General features: G+C 37.0%; 2 protein-coding genes across 2 annotated transcripts; one reads left to right on the plus strand and one right to left on the minus strand.

Moving 5' to 3' along the window:
* Positions 1-171: 171 nt before the first annotated feature.
* LOC136821679 (ankyrin repeat and KH domain-containing protein 1-like) lies at positions 172-20,346 on the minus strand. The gene is made up of 24 exons (XM_067077918.1): positions 20,197-20,346; positions 16,400-17,280; positions 16,168-16,274; positions 15,766-15,859; positions 15,247-15,353; positions 14,873-14,966; positions 14,590-14,693; positions 14,072-14,481; positions 13,496-13,636; positions 12,796-12,849; positions 12,416-12,608; positions 11,502-12,179; positions 7,658-7,745; positions 6,843-6,927; positions 6,086-6,472; positions 5,567-5,684; positions 5,239-5,424; positions 4,731-4,768; positions 4,479-4,525; positions 3,978-4,092; positions 2,533-3,444; positions 1,946-2,017; positions 1,282-1,324; positions 172-1,062 (listed from the first exon to the last, which is right to left on the minus strand). The coding sequence occupies exons 2-24, from the start codon at positions 17,245-17,247 to the stop codon at positions 275-277; spliced, it is 5,709 nt and encodes a 1,902-aa protein (XP_066934019.1). The 5' UTR covers positions 17,248-17,280; positions 20,197-20,346; the 3' UTR covers positions 172-274.
* Positions 8,776-10,271, plus strand: LOC136821775 (uncharacterized). The gene is made up of 2 exons (XM_067078023.1): positions 8,776-9,229; positions 9,755-10,271. The coding sequence occupies exons 1-2, from the start codon at positions 8,782-8,784 to the stop codon at positions 10,210-10,212; spliced, it is 906 nt and encodes a 301-aa protein (XP_066934124.1). The 5' UTR covers positions 8,776-8,781; the 3' UTR covers positions 10,213-10,271.

Here is a 20,346-nt window from a genome sequence, read left to right on the forward strand (position 1 = left end):
ATAACACGTTCATCATTTGTATACCGGATCAGTTTTCAGAAAAAAATGTGTTCAGGAGTATCCTAAAACGATGCTTATCTACCAGGAAGTAACCAAAACTTTAACATAAATATCAAATTTAGCATCTACAGCAAACATGAGATCAGAAGAAAAAAGAATATGCAGCATAGATTCGATTTTCCCATTTTTATGAATATTCAAATATAACTCAAAAATAAGCTGTCTGCTTATAAGAAAATAAAAGTCACTCGAAGAGCCATTGTTCGATAATCAATCAGTTCTGTGGGTGAAAATAATAGTAAGCTTGTTGATTGTCAGCAGGGTAAATATAGGGGTGTGTCAGCAAGGTTTGGTTCTGATGCAATGGCTCGTTTGGCGCCGTATTATGTGGTTGAAAATTAACGGAACCGAAATCATCACAAGTCGCCATTATGGGGTTGGTTTGTGACGTCATAAATTGCTGTTGCTGCTGCGGTTGTTGCTGTTGTTGCTGCTGTGTGTTAGCCATTACGAAATTGTAGTTTTGTTGTTGTGGCGGTAATTGAGGTTGAGCAGCGGGTGGAGGAGGGGCGTAAGAAAGGTAGTCCGGGTAGCGTTGAAACTGTTGCGAAAACTGTTGCTGTATTTGATGCTGTTGCTGAATTGAGGATTGTTTATGCGGCGAGAACGCTATGTGTGGGCTGGTCGTCATCGTGTGTAAAGTAGACTGAGGTTGTTCGAAGCCTCTATTGGCAGGTTGTTGAATGAATGACGTCACAGTTGTCTGTTGTTGTTGCTGGTGCTGTTGAAGGGGAATGTTGGAGAAGAAATTGTTTGTTGAAACGCTTTGTTGTTGATGTTGTTGAATCAAAGGTGGTGTTTGTTGTTGTAAGTGTGCTTGCAGACTCGATACGTTGGCTTGCTGTTGTACGATGTTCTGTTGTTCCAGAGGATTGGATGAAGGCGGCTGCTGAGTTGGCGGATGTGCCGGTAGGGCGTTGTTCGAGGAAGCAACAATGCTGTTGATAGTGTTGTTGTGAACAGCTTTCATTGAAACCGATTGTTGATGTTGCTTTTGTTGACCTATGTGAAAAGTCAAAATATTCTTTAAAAACAGCGTATCACAGAATGAATCATCCCATCACAGTTTCTTAAATCAAAATCTAACAGTTCACCCATTTTAGCATTCCGTACTAAATGACAGAAAAGTCATACGTACGTTATATTTGACTTACGAGATTTGAAGCCATTAAATATGAAAAGTGACAAGGGTGGGTATTAATTATTAGAAGTTGTACTTACTCTTAATAACTTGACAGGCTTTAAGGATCTTCAGCCGAGGTCCCTAGTAATGAAGAAGAAAAAGTTGCTGAAAGTCCTACATCTTCTCGCCAACATTTAAAAATGTGAATGGGCCATTCCATTTTATATCTATACTTACAGGGGGGCGGACGAACATTTCGAGAGGGTAATCGGAATAGAATTTCCAGGGGGTATAAAAGAGTATTTCTTCATTTTTCCAGAGGGTAAAATGCTATTCTAAAATTTCCAGGGTGTAAAAGACTGATTTTAGTTCGTCCACCGTCACTTTAAGGTATGAAAAGAAATATTCCAAGGTTTTTTTTTAATGTTCCAGGGGGTTCTCATACGTTCCTAAAAATCCTTTTTGCCTTGAAAAGGTTCGCTACTTTTGAGATTTTGGCCGTTGTCGCGATTCTTTATTCCCGAAAAAAGTCCACGCCAAAATAATAAAATATCTGATAATTGTACACTGAATTAAACTACTAGCAATGCAATGCCAATAACTTTTTGAAAATGAAAAAAAACTTAATGGTCAATCTTTTAAAGTCAGCGTATCACCAGGCCCAGTGTCCCACTTCCAAGAAACTTGGTGTATCACTACTATATTACTTTAAAAAAAAAACTCAGCCAAGCAGTAAGAAATGAGCAGTGGAAAAAAACTCACCTTTGGGATTTCGTGGGCTTGAAGATCCGATTCGTTCAAATTAATAATCGTCTCCATCGTTATTCCGCTTTGCTGAAAAAGGAAAAAAGTTTACTTTTGTTAAGCCTGTACCAAACTCTTCTTCACTGACAACGCCGCGGTTTGTTACGGTTAGGCAACATTCCGTGTCTCGGACATTTTTACACATCCCTTTGAATGTCTCCTCTGCGGTGGAGTGTAGCTATTTTTAGCATTCAATCTAGCTCAACTAAAGTAACGTTACGTTTAAAGCATCAATGCAATGATACCTTTCATAAAAAGAGCAGTCCTACGCTTTTGTTTTCTTCGAATTTGAATAAAGAATTTGAATGAGACATAGAATCTCGCTAACCGATACAGATCGACAAACGGCAATTTTTTTTAAATCATAAAAGGTACAGGCTAGCTTTTGTTAACACCCGTTAAAATGTCTACAATAAAGAATAAATAAAATTAACTCAAAAAGTATACTATAAATACCGGTATATAAGCTAGGTCAGTTTTACCAACATGAGAAATAAAAGAAACAAAAATCATTTTTAAAAAGAAATATGACTTTTGATAAATACCTCGAGTTTTATAGTGTACTTCTCAAGCGATAATTGTTTCATCAAATCGGGTAACGTTCGTACATCTTGAAAGCGTTCCGCACTCCACGACTTCGAGATCGGCGTCACAGGTTGTTTAATTTCTGTGGTCCGTTGAGAGGGGTCTTCAACACTTTTCGTGTGGCCGATAACTTGACGCTCCTTGGTCTGTCTCGAGTCTCGATCGGTAGACCGAGGTGACGATAGCCCACTGTCGTGGTTGTCCGGCGACCGGATGTTAGGTTCCGTACGTCGTGCTTGTTGATTTTGAAACGAATTCCAACCTATATCGTCAGGTTTTGAGTTTTTCGGCCAAGGTCGATTGTTGATTCCATCCATCGATGGATGCGAGCGAATTGCAGCGGAACGGGGTGAAGAGCCGCGCGAGCGATGTAGATGGTCTGCATTTCTTGGGAGAGCAGGTGATGAAGGCGCACTATACGCGCTGCGTGCTTGATACCAGGGTTGCGATTCGAGATTAGTTTCAAGGTAAGGTGGCTGTTCGTTATACGTAGGCGGTTGCTCGTTAAGAGAGGTTGGTGTCATATCGAGAGGGTTCGATCCACCGACTCCACTGTCATTATCAAAATATGTGGTTAATTCAACTTTACTGCTACTGACGCTACTTGTGGGACTTGACGAAATGTCGTATTGGTCGTTAGCCCCAATGGCTCCAGCGCTGCTCGAATTTGTCGAATCCAACTGTTTGTTGGTCGATTGCCACGATGTGACGTCATCACCGAATACCTGTTCATCTTCAATTTCATTGGTGGAGGAGGCTCGTGTCCAGGAATTTGAATTCGATGATTTTTCGATGCCACTTTCCAATTGGTCGATTGACATTGACCGTGTGGATGAGCTGCTCTTCTCCGTAGGTGAAAGTTCGATTTTCGGCTAAATGAGTAAAGCAATTGTTATGGTTAGAAAAATAAATTCGACACAAAAAGGAAAAAAAATTAACTGGAAAATTTACTATGAAAAGCTTATTCTTTCCGGGTTAACGAATGGCAATATTTTTTAATTTATGTTTTTCCCACAAATCAAATGTAAATTTAGCTGTCTCTTGCTTTAGTCGGAAAAGTTTTAACCTTTAAGTCTCTAGTAGAAATAAAAAGAGAAAATCCTCATTTAAAACACTAGATAGAGTTACTTTGTCAATGGCAAAATAATGCACCGTTTTTATAAGCAGACCACAGTTCAGTGCTGGCAATTTATTCAATCATCCTCTCGCCTCCCCAGTCAGTTATTGTTTTGAAGTGTGGCACCGAACTGTGGTCTAATACTATGGTCTACTCAGCTAAGCTAAGATAGCGCGTTATTTTGCTTCAACTGCCGTTGCTTGGGAAAGACAGAATAGCTTTATTTAGTGTTTATAGGATATCTGTGGAACAAGGCTCAGATGAAAGGACTGAGTTAACATATCGCACCTGTCCGGTCCAACTGATACTGCGATTTCTATCCAGGCCCGTGTTCAAATCTTGCTGTTGTTGCAATAAACTGATAGAAGTTTGTGTTGAACCACTACTGACTGGCCAACCGTCCCTAAAAACAAACAAAAGATTTGATTGAATTTTTTTTATCGGCAAATGCATGAAGCGTTGAATTTTCTCGTGAAACCCTGGTTTTTCTTTGATTTGAAAAAAAGGATCAATTCCTTGAACGTGACGTAAGAGACTATCCATTGTCTAAAATCAATGATGCACTTTGCGAAGAGTCTCTGAAATCTTGCAAATCATGTTTGATTTTAGCTAAACAAGCTACATAATAAAGCAAATCCTCTTCTTCAAAGAAAAAACTACCTTTGATAGTAAAAGAGCTCAAAGTGGAGTTGAAGATGATTGGATAATTAAGGAAAGTTTGGATGACTGAGGAAAGTTTGGATAACCGAGAAAGAAATATTCCAAACATATGACAAAACGTTGACTTACGCGCTATTTGATTGCTTCTCGTCACCAAACTGGAATGATTTCGATTTCTAAAAAACATATATTTTAACCTCTTCTAATAACTCATTCATCACGAATTAATCTCGATAAATATGGAGTATTGCAAATGCCTTTTACAAATTTACAAAAAAACACCTCAAACAACAAGAAACGACAAGTGCTTTGAACATCAGCGCCATACAAAAAAACATTCCAAATAAAATCCAAATCCCAAACAATTCTACAATTACTTACACTCATTGTATTCGGTTCAGAAGTCTTTCGAAGGTTATCTGTAAAACGAAAGAGAAAGACAAATATGAGTTATTCTGAAATCACAAGGAGGGAAAAATAAGCTACCAATTCAGAAGAACAGCCTATCATCAAGGTTTAAAATATATTGAGAATTTTGGGTATTTGGTTTAATGTTTTTCAGAATTCAAAGCTCCGGTGAGGATCGCGATTTCAGTACTTCCAATTTATTTCATTGGATTTATAGATTTTGGAGGGGTGCATTGGCTTCTAGACTTTATTCTTAGCACTATTGGAACAATTTTGAGCTTTTGGAGCCTGATATCCTATGGTTATTAGATTTTGCAGGGAATTCCCCTTTTTATCAAAAATTACGACTTTAACTTTGACAAACGCGACCTCAAAATATCATACAAGATTTTTTTATAAGATCAGTGGTAGTACTTAATAAAATCAGAATTCTTTGTCAAAGCTTTCGAGTTTCAGTTTAGGAGTTCTCCATAATTCTTACATGAGTCGTAATAAAAGAACGTCGAGTCAAATGAAGAGGACGTTTTGAATGGATTTTGATCGCGCGTGGTTGTTCTTGTTGTACTATCCAATGGAACTTCATCATTTTGATCACGTGCTTTTGCCTCGTCCAATGAAATTTTAGTCGATTTCGTTGCAACTGGTATAACTGGAGATATAGGTTCAGCTGAAACATAAGATCAATGATAAATTATTTGTTAAGCTTTAAACAAAGTTTATGAAAAAATATTCCTAGACCGAAAGTCATCTTTGGAATGAACTCCAACAAAACAAGAACAAGGGTCAGATTTTTTAAATTCTTTTCGAACCTAAATTTTCGTCGACAGAATCAGCTATTCTGGGTTTTTCATCAACCAGGACTTGTTTTTGTTCTTGAGCGTAGATTGTTTGTTCTTCGTCTTCTACTGAAGATTGTTCATCGCCGACCTGTAAAAGATGAAACAGACTTGTAGAATTTTCATCGTGTCTATAGAATTAGAATTCGATTGATATTGACTACACATGGTTGTTAAAACTAATTTAGGCGCAAAAACTTCCGCGAGCAGAAACTTTCGCGATTTTCGCGAATTTTAGCCCATTTCGCAAAAGCCTTTGAAATTTCTTTAAAAAAGGGCTATTCGCGAAAGTTTGTATGCTTAAAGTACGTGATTTTATCTTTTAGAAAAGAACATGGATGGAAATTTACGGTCATGATAACTTTCCATACTGCTGTTCAGAAAAGACTAAAAACCATGACAGAAATTCTCTATGAAGAAATAAGAAATAAGAATATTCAAAATCTATTTCTATTTGTCATTTCCTGATTTGATTCGAGGGCTCTTTCTCACCTTACACTTTGTTTCAATTTCCTTCTCAAGTTCGTCTAGTGTAGATGAGGCCTTAGCTACTTTGCTATAAGATATCAATGGACGAACTTCAGAGCTAGGCAACGGTTTTGGACGTTTAACTTGTGGACTAGGCGGTTCTTGAGGTTGAACGTTTTCGAGTAGAGCCGCAATCTCTGCAGGCGGAATAAGAGGGCGTATTATAGCAGTCTGTTGGGGCGCTTGCGGTACGATTTCTAGGTTGGTTAGACTGGGCGTGTTGAGAGCTTTGGTTACAAGTTGGCGAGCCTTTTCAGCGTTCCCTGGAGCGCCCTTGATTGTAATGATACGATTTTGAGGAACGATATTTGTTGGCGGTTTGTCAATGGTGATTTGGGCGCCCGAGTCTTCCTGGAAGTAGGAGGAAAACGAAAGAATTTACATTAGGTTGATAATTTAAGTAAATAGCAAGCGACAAGTACATAAAAACATCTTTCCAAACGTATGGTGCTTTAAAAGGGTCAACGTCTTACGCCAAGAGCCAAGTTTGAATTGATATCTTGGGGATTTAAGATGGCAGTAGACTGGAGTCGTTATAATAAAATCTTTTAAGTACTATAGTTGTTGTTGTAACGATAACAATTTGCATAATTACCACCTTCAGATTTTTCTTACAATTTCCAACTTAGATTCTTTAAATTTAGTCAAGCATGCAAATAAGATGGTAGAAAATATGGTAATTGATAATCGAGATAATAATAAAATACAGATCTACACTTACAGTGATGAGGTTGATTTTCCTTCCACCTTTACCGATAACTCTACCACAATACGAATTGGGAACTGTCATCTCGTAAAACACCATTCTATTACAATGAAAAGTGAGTTAAACTTTAAATAACGTAAATAAACTTTTTATAAGAACAAACTATATAAGAACATAAGGCTTCGGTGTCAAAAATGTTAAGAACAAGTTAAGAACATTTTAAAGCTATATGCTCACAAAATGGTGAAAATAAGAACATTTCAAGAAAATTTTTAGGCTTGAAACTCAAAAAGTTAAGAAATTCCGATGGCTTCAAAGATCTTGGATGTTCTTATGAACAACGTAGGCGAACACGGCTTTTTTTCGACAATGTTCCGTCTGTAACTTTTTACAAAAGCGAGTTTATGTAATTGCACTTTTAAGGACGGCGTAGTAACTGAAGCGATTTGGAACAACCCGCAGTTTTGACCCGCAAAATCGGATACGGTAAAAGTGTTCGTTTACCGTCGTCCTCAGTTGATCAAAAACACACACATAAACTTGCTAAATAACCCCCAAGGATATGACACAAAATTTTGCTTTAGCTAGGGAAGAATAGCTTCATCAAGTGTTTTATAAAAGTTATTTGTGGGTGGGATAAGGTGAGTTACAAAGTCGTTATTATAGAAAAATTGGTAAAATCAAATGCATAGTGCGGAAAGAAGTTTGACGCCCCCTTCTTAGCATTCCAGCAGATGCTTTCACGACTCGGTCTTTTCTCTCCAATCTCATGTATCGTTGAATAAAATCTATCTAAATCTAGATAGAAATACTTTCACTAGCAAACTTACTTTGGTGTTCTTGAAATTTCTTTCCAATCAGCTTCTCTGTATTCATCGAACGAACTGTTCCGTGATGTTGCTGAGTTCGGGTGGTTGTCTAAAAACAAAATAAACACATATTGATCATCGTCAGCACCTGGCTCCCGTCACTGGGGGGGGCATGGGGCACCCAATATTTTGCAAAGTAATTTTTTTTACTTTAAAAAATCTTATATATACCGTTTAGAGGGGTGAAATAAGGGTGAAAAGTCGAATATTTAGACATATTTTTTGCCCCCCCCCCTCAATTCGATTCGCACGCCTGGGGCCATGCATCATACATCGTGTTCGTAAACCCCAGGTAGAAGATTTGTATGCGGTATAGCAAAAAATTAGAGTAAATTTCCTTTGCCCGAAAGTCAAATACTATCATGCCCGAGGGATAAAAATTTATTTTAATAAATTAATCCCATTATACCCCTATCAAACAGCTTGATGCCATAGAATGCTTAAAGGGATTGAGATTAAGGTTACTAGGGTATTGTAAATCTGTTGTCTCTTGTTGGTGCAAGCGGTTATGCGTTGGGGTATTAATCCAGATTTGCCTGCATTTGGTGTTTCGAATTGAGGTTGGAGGCCTATTTCACAGGTATAAGCAGATTTCAGTAAAAGACTCAGAAAGAAAGAAAGAAAAATCAGGACAGAAGGATAAGAAATAGTAGTTGGTTTTCTCTGAATGATCTGGAAAAACTTTTGAATATGTATGCCAGGTTGTCAATATTATAATAAAATATTTCAACATAATTTTTTTTTTTAGTAAAAGCTTTTCGTTCTATGTAAACTGCATCAGTACTATGATAAGTGACACCTTTGAATATCGAATCCAAGAAGGACAGTTTTCTCAATGTTCCCGCTGTGGGAGACGATTTCAAAGTTATAAATTAGAAAATAATTTTCGAAAAAAATTTTTAATCAAAAATATCTTCTTAGATTTATTATTCAGACCACAACCTGTGACTGGGATTGGTTTGAAAATATAACGAAAATATTAGTGATTAAAAATTGATTAAAATCAAGATAACACCAGATAAAAGTGAAATTGTTTATAGTTGCTATCATTCTGAAAAAGTTCACAGTTTGCTGAAGACATAAATATGCTTTCTCCACTGAAAATCTTCCTGCTTCTTTCAACTTGCTTTAATTCAGCTACTTGTCAAATACACAACCTTATATTGAAGAAGCAAGCCTCCTTGACCGATGCAGAAGAAATCAGAGGACCACGATCAATCACTGAATGTGTTATGAGATGCCAAAGAAAAATTAAAAAAGGATTTTACACAAATGACAATAAATGTTTTTGTCATAATGGCGTTCATGAAAACCGAGGAGACGCGGACGGAATTTCTACCAAGGAAGTGATAATTCCAACCTGTCAGAGCAAAATCCTAACACCAGCACCGACAACGACACCGACAACGACACCAACAACGACCACGCCAACGACACCAACAACGACAACGACCACGCCAACGACCACATCACCGACAACGACCCCGCCAACGACTGCCTCAACAACGACCACCTCGCCGACAACAACTGCAAGTAGGTGCACTTACGTTTTTTTAACCCTAAAAAAAACCAAGACAGTTGAACAATCTCAAGAAAATTGTCTAACCTATAGAGACCAGTAACCGTTAAAACATTCTAATAAGGGACAAGAAGAAAAAATAAGTTTCCGAGAATAGAAGTTTGATCGTGTATTATTCGGTGGAAAAATACATATACCATACCATACGGTATATTTTTTCCAGTCATAGCTCAAAGCCTTAAACACAGTTAAGGTTAAGCCTTTACTAGACGTCACGGCCTTTTTATACGCAGTAGCGTCTATTCGCCTTTGTGATTTTTTGACGTCACTTTGAGCTTTCGAAACTCTTGCAGTAGCGTTAAATCGAATTTGCGTCAATACACTTGAAAGGCTTCTATTTTTTCAGAAAATCATCAAAGTGAAACTCACCAAGAAATGGAATGAAAAATTTCTCTCTGGTGCTCGCTATTGAAAGTCGATCAGTTTAAATGCTGTTGTTAATGGAAATCATTTATTTTTTTAATCTTTTTTTTCTTCAGCACTTCGAAGGTACAAATTGGAGTTTGCATTGGAAATATGGAACAACGTCCGCGAAATCAACGAAACGCATTATCAGTCATATGGTGAAATTTTTGTCAATATCGGCTTGATGACGGGGAATCAAAACGTCCAGCTGTGGAAAGTCAATAGAGATCCAATAGACAAATTAGAGCAAGTCAAAATTGGAGAATCCTACTTTGCAAATTACGTTCACTATTTTAAGGAAACTGAGAATTTCAGACAAGATGGTAGAATCATAGTTTATGGGAAAGCTGTTTTATTACAAAATACCAGATCTTCCATTATTGTTGGTCAGCCAAATGACGATCTTGTTCAAGCGTATGATATTCTGGGCGAAATGATCACTTACAAATATCCAGCGCACTCAAGCTACCAATACTATTATACAAAAATAACCTTGGAATTAAACAATGACATTGATCACCAGACCCTTTAAGCAATCTGTTATTGGACGCTGCCCCTCCTGAAATTATTAAAATATTGGTAAAAACAACCTTTTCAGCGGAATAACACTAGAAAAAATGCCCTTTTTGGCCACCAACGGACGCTGCTCTGCCTTTCTAAAGTATGGCCTGGTCACATCAAATACATTTGAATACAATAATGCTCCACTTGGAGGAAAGTCCAGAGATGAAACGATCGCTATTGCATAAAATGCTATACTTTGTCTTGCACTAAATAAATATTTTGCAGAATACTTTTGCACTTTTAAGGGAAAACTAAAGTCGTTTCTTTTTGTTTAGCGACACTATATATTCCAGTGTTTCTCTCATTTATCAAAAGTTTTTGTTTTTAAATAAGAGTGTTACCGTTTGCTTACTCATCAATTTTAATTAACAAGCTTTTTGATATTGAATTGACACGCATGTGGAGTAAGATTGGTCGGAAAGAAGATATAAGAAATACATTTTTTTGCTTATATCAGCACAATATAACAATAGGTAGACACTGTCCTGATATAAAATGTGTCTGATATGAAACGGGAACACTTATGTGAAAATAAAACCTTTACTGAATAGGCTGAGATATTACCCGAATGAAAAATTTGAAAACCAAAGTGTTTCTCTATAACAAGCTATATCCACAGATATCATATCACATTAGATAGTCCAACTGCAACCAGATTTTCCGTGTAAGTGTGTCCACTTTTAAAGTCGACTATTCGGCCATGTTCTTTTTTACGTTATATTTTCGAAAATTTGTTTAATTTGAGTATTTCGCATCCTAATGCTTTCACCGCCATAGTAATTAAGTGTATATAGAGCCTAGCCTTACATAAAAACATGAAAACAATGGCCGGAACAAACTGGACACAATTTTATAATATGAGAGATTATACTATAATTATGATTCTATAATTATAATATAAGTCCGAACCCATTAGTAGTAGGAGATCAGTGTCTATATGAGGCTGGGTTAGAGTTTAACAGCCTGGAATGACGTCAAATGTCAGAAGTCATTGCATTGATATTTGAAAGAATTTTGAGGTCATTAGCGAGGTTAAACAAGTGTTTCTTAGACTGTTCAATGCGATATCGTAGGCCTGTACATAAGATTTCACTTGCATGGTTTGCTTTGGCAAGTTATGTACAGGCCTACGGTATCGCACTTTACGGTTAAAATAAACCCGTGCTTAACCTCGGTTTTATCTTTTCACTCAGCGAAGAAGAGTTTGGTACAGGCTAGGCTTATAGAAGCAATGGGATTAGATACTGATTCACATACCTAGGTCGTCGTCCCATCCGCCAGAAAAATGTCGAACTTCGGGTGGCGCTATATTCCGCACTTCCATGCGTGGATCAGAGAACGTCGAGGTGGATTGAGCAAATGTGGTCACTGCAACACTGGTGATAGGAAGGGCGTGAGATGAAGGGAGGGGCGGTGGGCGGTTAGATATGGTAGAATGATAACTATTAGTTAAGATACGTTCAGTTTGGCTTGAGACAGCTATCCGACTTGGACCTGACGTTGAAGAGCTTTGTGTGCAAACGCCTGATGTTTTGGGAAGCTGGCGATTGAGGTTTGCAGTGTTCGTTGGGAAGGAGAGACGATTGGAGAGTAGTTGAATCATTTCTATGGGTGAAGAACGTTCTGATAGACGACCACTACTACTGGTCGTGTCTGACGATGTATCAACTTCTAGCTTGGTTGAAATGTTTGCTTGTTGGTTATTGGATCGCTGTTTAGTTGTCTTGTTTTTCGAGTTTTTCGATTTGTGATCGACGTTGTTCGGCGTTTCCGCATTTTTTCGGACGTTTTTGTTCCGACCGTTCTGTTGGTGGTTGTTCCGTAGGAATTCTTTCCGACTTTCCGGCATCGTTGGGATTTCGGAAATTTTCAAAACATCGACAACTGGCTTTTCGTCGCCGACTTTGACACGGTTTTCAGTCGGTGTCAAGTTGTCTAGGGATAAAAATATTCATCATATATTATGTTGTTACTGATTACACGAGAGTAAGCCGTGCTAGTTGCAAAAAATGTGAACATTCTTAAATCCAGTCTGATTATTGAAAAACTCTAAGGTTTAGGAAGGCATTGAAGAGAAATTAAATTAATCATTTTTGTATTTTTGACTCCACTTTTATGCGCAATTTTTCGAAAGCATCCCAAAAATTTTTTTGAACTCAAATAATTTGAACCTTTATTTTCCTCCTCGTCCTGGTCATCAAATTCGTCATCGTGATTCGAAAGCCCGTTGATTTTTGTCGAGTCAGCATTAATCTTGACTTCCCCGTCCCCATCTTTGTTTTTCTTTCGATTGTTTTGTTTACGTCGCTTAGCAGCCTTTTTCTTCTTTTTCTTCTCTTCGCGATCTCTCTCGTCGTCAAGCTCCTAAAAAACGAGAAGGAGAGATTTTTAATAATTATTGGAAAAACAGTTTTGTTATTAAAACAAAATTAAAGACTAAAGGTTAAAGGAAATTCAAATACTATTGCTTCAGACCCTACTTCAAATTAAGGACGATCCTTCATTTGAAGGTTCTAAAGGAAACGAATGAATCGAGTCAATAAAAACTTACTTGGACAAGATTTTGAGCGTTCTTCAAAGCCAATAATTCACGTTTCTTTTTCATCTAAGAAGAAAAAAAATTTCTTATTCATCCCATTCTGTAAGTTGTAGATGACTTTGATGTTTTGCATGATAAAATTTAATTTTTGAAAGAGCAAAAATCGATTCAATAGACCAAGCCCTGGGGACGCCGAAAACACTTTCCTAGGTTAAGGATATAAAGCCATCCTATTGGTTGGACGGCTACTCCCAAATAGATCAATAGAATAGCGAGTTTATGTATTCGAGATAAATCGAGGGGGATGGTATAAAGCAAAGTTGACATGTCTCCAAAATCACCGTCCACTTTGCTCAACGACGGTAAAAACACCAAACTACCGTCGTCTGTTTCGGTGAGCAAAGGCAATATAGAGCCGTACATCAACTATCGACTTTGTTTTGTATCATTTCACTTTCACTTACCGTCGCTCTCGATATCCTCCGATACATAAACTCGGTAATAGCTTTACACTCCAACACAGTCCTCTTAAGATGCTCGAGTTGACATGAGTTGGTTGGCAGAATGTAAAAAAAGCTTGAGAAGTTTGAGAAAGCTCCCTACTTCTTACTCTGTACCAGAGTGTATCTCACGTTTATCGCTTGGTAGACCCTCTGCGACAATGAATATTGAAATTAGCTGTAGATACTGAGTCTGTGTACAGACATCCTACCTCTTGAATAATGGCCAGACACTTGCTTCGTTGCTGGACAACAACTTCTTTTTCTTTATCATCAACGATGGACATGAGGATCTTGTGACATAACTCATCCGATGGAAGATGGTGCACCAGGTTGATCAGCCATTCGACAAGCTAAACGATTCATAATAAACATTTAACACGTTGTGCCTATGTGACTCGAATACGTTACCGAATTTGAACTGGTTTGGAGTTTCAAATAGTTGGCTTTTGAAAAGCAAAGCGGAGAAAAAGTGAATTGTTACTGGTTTATATGGTGTAACAAAAAAGAAATAAAAAGAAAAAAAAATAATAACAATGGTGGATAGTGGTGACAACTAATCAACTGTTAAAGCGAAATGCACTGAGCTCAGCTTCAGTTTCTCATACTCAAGTCTAAATTGAAGCTATTGTGTTTTTTCGTCTAAATGCCGAAAATTAGAATTTCTATAAGAAGCGAAATATATATTTGGCCAGGTTATAAGAATGGAAAATTTCATGCAACCAAGCAAGACATTTTTTAAAAGTCAAAGTTTCCAGATGGACATTCTAATACTTTAAAAAACTCACATTAACATGGCCATTTTTAAAAGCGGCCATTATGGGTGTGTTGCCACGACAATCAGGTGTCTCCAAATTGGCTCCTTGGTTCAAAAGAACCTTGGAAATTTCCAGATGACCTTCTTTGCAAGACAAAAATATTGGAGTACATCCTTTCTTTGTTTGACAATCAAGGGTTGCCCCTTTCATTAGAAGCAAACCAACAAGCTCTTGATGGCCTTTCTCAGCACAAAGGGTGAGCGGATTTTCACGACTGTTTGGGAAGGGCGTGTTTACACCAGCGCCATATTCGAGGAGGAGTTCAACAATTGAGATGTGGTTTTCACGACAAGCTTGAAAAAGAGGCGTGATGCCAGTCTTGGTGCGACAATCACGGTATGCGTTTCGGTTCAATAAAAGATCAGCAACGTTGCGATGACCTGAAATTAATTGCATATACAAATTAATGATCTTAGTCAAAAAGTTTTATCATGGGATTGAAAAAACACAGTTGAACACAAAAGATCAATAAGGTAACCAGGCATTACCTTTCCAGCAGGCCATAAATAGAGGGCTTTGACCATAGTTATCTGGTAACTCAACATCTGCATTGTGGTTCAATAGAATTTCAGCTACATCTTTGTGTCCCTCCCTAAAAGTGATATGATAGTTTTATGATATAATTTTTACACAGAGAAACCCATAGTAATTGTTTATGATGAGCAGAAACAAGTTATACCAATTCAAAAAAAGATTATACCATAAACATACCTCTCACTCAATTTTGTAAAATCAAAAATACAGCAAAACAAATATTCCAAAAAAGCGTACCTGGTTGCTTCCATGAGAGGAGTACATCCCGTCTTTGTTTGATGATCAATGTTCGATTTTGCGTCCAGTAATAACAACACGACATTTTTATGCCCTAAAGACCATAGAAGAAAATCATTAGATCCATATTTCTTTGAGGTGAGTCTAGCTGTTTAAAATATTAATAAACATCAACTAATAATCAGAGTCATAGTTTTATGCTTACCAATTTCTCCTGCAAATGTAAATAAGTAGGGGTATATACCTACAAATGGTATTTTTTTATTTAATTGACAAAAGATTGCCCCAAGATAAACCAAATATTCCAGATTCATTTAGAACATAGCTTTTCTTCCATATCTATCATTGACAATCATTGTATGTACAAATCATACCTTTCCAGCAAGCGAGTGTTAAGGGTGTATCATCATTGCTTCCCGAAGGAACATTGACTTGTGCTCCTTTTTCCAAAAGTAATGCCGTAGTTTCATAATGACCCTCTCTGAAGTAAAAAAATAATTTAGTAAAAATTTAAAGTAATGGCCTTTCTAATTATCAGATGCTGATTCCAAAGCCTTGTTACTGCTGAAATGATTTCCCGGAATAAGCTTCTTACTTAGTACAAAATGGTACTTGATACATCTATGCTTGATGATACTCAGCAATTAAAAAAAGAGAAGGATCAAGGGTAAGTAGAGCAATCCAGAGGGAACAAGTGGCGCCTCCCCTACTTTGGGGTTGATAGCTATTGAGAGCTGAGAGCCTTCGAGTTGCCTCCGACTACAGTGGGAGACTTACGGTTGAGATTCAAACAAATTAACACGTTTTATATTGGTATAACATACAACAAAAAATCACTTTAACTCTGAAGTGGGCTCATTATCATAAATTTAAGAAGAAAGCAACCCATTTACCTAGAAGCAAGCATCAAAGGGGTACATCCAGCTTTGTTACGATGCTCGATATCTGAATTGTGGTCGAGCAGCAATCGTACTACATCCCAATGACCTTGAACAAGCAAAGTAAAAAATAATTTATAAAGTTCTGACATAAATTTGTAGAAAAAGCTTATAACATTTCACATTGACAAAGTAGAATTTCACCTAAATGAAACAATGGAATTTGTACTGTTGTCCTCCAGTTTTTCTTAAGATAGAAAAAGTTTCTAATACCATTGAATTTCATCAACAAATTTTTTTAAATCTAAATTTTTAACCAATGATTCTGTTGAGACTGGCAATATTATTCCTAAAGTTTATTATTTATTACTTAAAATATATATAAGGATTAACTTAATTAATCGGAAATGTTCTAACCTTTCCAACAAGCTAACGTCAATGGAATGTTATTTTCACTACCAGAGGGAACGTTCACTTGGGCATTATTCTTCAACAGCAAATCAGCTACATAGATGTGCCCTTCTCTGGAACAAAAAAAGCATTGAATTTCTTAATTAACATTAAACATATTTGAAACTATCATATTCCTTATATATTGAAATGCATAATTTTCTCACACACAACAAATCAGATTATAATGGGGTTTTACCTTGCAGCAAGCATGAGAGGTGTACATCCATCTTTGGTACGATGTTCAATATTAGATTCGTAATCTAGAAGAAGTTTCACAACGTTGTGGTGGCCTTTCCAGCAAGCACTTGTCAAAGGGATATCATTATTGCTTCCACTAGGCACATTCACTTGAGCGTCAGTTTGAAGGAGTTTGTGTGCTACTTTACTGTGACCACCAAGAGCAGCAAACATGAGTGGCGAGAACCCCTCCTTTGTGCGATGTTCAATATTAGCACTTCTTTGTAATAATAATTCTACAACATCATAATGACCCTTCCAGCAAGCAAATGTAAGTGGACTATCCTTGTTGCTTTCTGATTCAACATTGATTTCTGAAGAAGCATCTAAGAGTTTTTCAGCAACATCTCGATGACCAGCAAGACAAGCAAACATGAGTGCAGTGCATCCGTCTTTTGTTCTGTGTTCAACGTCTGCATTTTTCACAAGCAAAGCATCAACAATACAAGTATTGCCAAGTGTGCAGGCCCATGTCAATGCACTGTCAAGAGTGGTTTCAGTGGGTGCATCAATTTTAGAACCATTCTCTAAAAGGTAGTTTGCAACTGTCACATGACCTTGACTACATGCTTCAAGTAATGGTGTGTTTCCAGCTTTATTTCTATGATTTACATGTGCCCCACTTTGTAGTAATAGTTGAACGATATCTAATTTTCCTTGTCTGCATGCCAAGCTAAGCATTTCATCAAGACTGACATCTGGTTCGTTGATCGAGGGTAGTGCATTCTCCACATCACTGGATTGGCTATCAGAATCACTGATATCGCCAGCAGTTCCATCTGATGGCTGGCCTTTGGTTTCATTCATAGTTTCTGGTATTTGGCAAAGATGGGTTGGGCTCTAAAACAAAATAAAACAAATTATAAGTGGCTTAACATTATTATATCAAAAATAATCTCAGTGGAGTTAGAAAACCCACTAAATACTCAGGTTATCAAACTGACAGCAAAGTATATCCAGGAAATCTAAACCCTTACACCCTCTCCTGACCTAAGGTAGTTCATTTTGTATTTTCAATGGGAATTTTTTATATGACACTTGCATGAAGATAATTTCTTTTTGTAGTGTAGCGTTTATTCTATGAATTTCTTCAGCTATATTCTTTTTCAGACCATGCAGTGTTGAGGCTTTCCTCCCTCTTGGTTCTCTTCAAAGCTTGACTCTAATTTTTTCATCACCAGCCTAAAAATTTGTTTTTGTTCTATTCTTTTGCTAATCAAGATAACTGTGGACGAAAAAATTACTCAAGGACAACAAAAAACATTATAATATATACATGATCTTTGCGACAGGATTATAACCTGATAGTGGATCAACTTCTTAGGGTTTTTATTTATTTTGTTGTAAAAGTGTCTGCATGCCAAGGTAGAAAAAAGGCTATTTCTAACTGATATTCTCAGATTTTGCAACCTTCTTTTAGGGCTGGTAGAGCCCAGCCAGGTTCAAATGAAAAACATTTTAACTTTTTAACATTTGATCTTTATCAGTAGGTGAACAACCAGGGGGGGGGTCGGTACTAAAATCCAAGACATATATGAGTACTAAAAGGTTTTTTGACCATTTTTGACATACCCCCACCTAATTATTGAAAAAAGAATTTTAGTACATATCGCCGCTGTAGAATAAAAAAGACTTATGTCCAATTTTTGAATTTTTTGTTTTCAACAGTCAAACTCCAGCATTAAAACAATGACACATTAATGCACAATCAGATAAAGATAGCACAAATAGCAAGAGAGTAGGAAAGTGTAGTGAGCAGTCCAAAAAAGTAGTAAAAACTAATGAAGCAATTTCACATAAAGTCCAGAAAACATTTTTAGGCATGTATTTTGGCCCAAATTTGCCCAAAGAAATTATTTTTTGAAAATTGGGCTTCATCAGATTTTAAATATTATATACCATTTTACATCAAAGTGCAAAAAATCGAGAGAAATGAGAAATGCTCTTTTTCCCTAAAACCTAAAAATAACATACAGTAGGAGGGAATTTCCCAAAATAATAAAATCTGATTTTTACAGCCAAAAAAATTTCCCAAAAAAAACTCCTTCAGCCACTTTTTAGAGGACCTTGTCCTTGTCCATCTTTATGCATAAAATCAAAAAAAACTAATGAACCAATTTCACGATCATGGTCACTTGATGGCTATGCAAGTTTCCCTCCACTGATGCAAGTTACCTGACTTCACGGTAAGATTCTAAAATGGTAGAGTAAAGCTGCGAGGGGAGCTTCATAGTTCATTTGTTTTGGAATTTTGCTGCTTTGATTGGTCAGACATTTGATGCAAGTTTCCTTCCGCTGATGCAAGTTACCTGACTTCACGGTACTTACTCTGGGGATAGAAAAATTTGCTTTGTTCCTGGACGTTTGCCCTGTATTGCTTGAGTCGGAAGGATCCTGCTTATAATATAATAATAATGCATTAATGTGTCATTGTTTTAGTGCTGGAGTAGGACCCTCCTGGAAACGTCTGCGAACGTTCCAGTGCACTTCCGCTAACTGCCTATGTGTGTATTTTTAAAAAATCAGCCGACTCATGACTAGTTTCGATATTTTGACTGTCAGTGATGTTTTTGAATATAGCTACATGTGACAAATTCAATTTCATTAATGGCTGAACCATCATCCTCAAAGACTGTAAGTATTTTATTTGACCGAAGTGTCCATCACCTGGAGACAAATACTTTTTTGTAAACATGTTTAAACGGTTTTTTAGAACGTGATAAAAATCAATTGCTCCGGAAGCACCACAGAAGAGCTCTGTAACTTTCCAGAGAGTAAAATAGGGTTTTTTTAGCTGCTCCGGAAAACTCTGGAAGTTATCCAGTGTGCCGGAGGGTCCTGTTGGTTTTTATGGAAAGTGCAAATTTTCATGGTAAATTTAATTTGGAGGAGTGAGCATTTCCATTATATATAAATACTCCATTTATTAGCATGGGGTTTGATCAATTACCAGACGGTGTCAATGGAGAATCGAACACCGAATCAATTAAACACAATCAAAAAATTGCGATTCGATTGTCGAACGCAAGCGAATCGTAATCCAATATTACTCAGAATTTGCTGTTCGATTGTTTCGATTGATTCAAACACCTTTCCCGTAATTCAAACTTCTCGGAAATGGCCCGGGAAAATGTGTGCTCCACCTTTGTGTATAACATTATTTGGGAGGTAAACGAACGCGTTTTTGCCTGCGAGGGGTTAGGGAAAGTGGGTTTTCAGTTTCTAACTTTTGATAGCGATCTTCTTTTGGCAAAAGATTTTCAGGGTGGTATAATAATATCATGAATAGATATAGAACATACTAAAATTTGAGGGGATTTTGTTCGACAGAACTTATAAAGAAAAGCTAAAAAAACTAACTTTCCCTAAGGAAACGCAGGCAAAAACGGGTTTGTTTACCTCCAGAGCCCAAACGGTGGAGAGCATCAAAATAATGCGCGCGCATTAGTTTTACGAATATATAATTACGGGAAAGGTGTATTGGCTGGGCTTCCAGAAAAAAAAACCCTAGGGCTTTATTTGGAGTCTTTTTTTCAATTGGAAATCCTGAAAAATTTGAAAAAAGGTTTCGGAAAATGCAGGATTTTCCTATTTTTTTGGTCATCTGTATTGGAAAATCCATATAAAATTTGGTCTACTTTCTTGCTAAAAGTATCGGAAAATCCAAGATTTTTCCTTAAAAATTCTTGAATGTTCAGAAGATCTACATGAAATTTCATTGAAGAACTTAATCTTAAAAAGAAAACGTGTAATTACCTGTGGAAATTTAAGGAAATTACTTCAGTTTCATATTACAGTACTAAAGCTTTATCACAGAACCATCCGCCATCTTGTTTTTAGAGCCTCATGGAATCTGCTTAGTGCGCATGCGTCAAAGAGACTAGACGGGTAGAGCAAACGGAACGC

Source organism: Clytia hemisphaerica, unplaced genomic scaffold (genome assembly GCF_902728285.1).
Source record: "Clytia hemisphaerica strain Z4C2 unplaced genomic scaffold, Clytia hemisphaerica genome assembly, whole genome shotgun sequence".
NCBI lineage: Eukaryota > Metazoa > Cnidaria > Hydrozoa > Leptothecata > Clytiidae > Clytia > Clytia hemisphaerica.

Excerpts from the sequence above, each read along its gene's own strand:
- LOC136821679 (XM_067077918.1), bottom strand. The coding sequence starts at position 17,247 with ATGAATGAAACCAAAGGCCAGCCATCAGATGGAACTGCTGGCGATATC. Across the intron at positions 13,637-14,071 it reads TTAAAAATGGCCATGTTAAT|CTTGTCGAATGGCTGATCAA; the intron begins GTGAGTTTTTTA and ends TGAATCGTTTAG. Across the intron at positions 6,473-6,842 it reads GGAAAATCAACCTCATCACT|GAAGACTCGGGCGCCCAAAT; the intron begins GTAAGTGTAGAT and ends TCCTACTTCCAG.
- LOC136821775 (XM_067078023.1), top strand. The coding sequence starts at position 8,782 with ATGCTTTCTCCACTGAAAATCTTCCTGCTTCTTTCAACTTGCTTTAAT. Across the intron at positions 9,230-9,754 it reads CTCGCCGACAACAACTGCAA|CACTTCGAAGGTACAAATTG; the intron begins GTAGGTGCACTT and ends TTTTTTCTTCAG.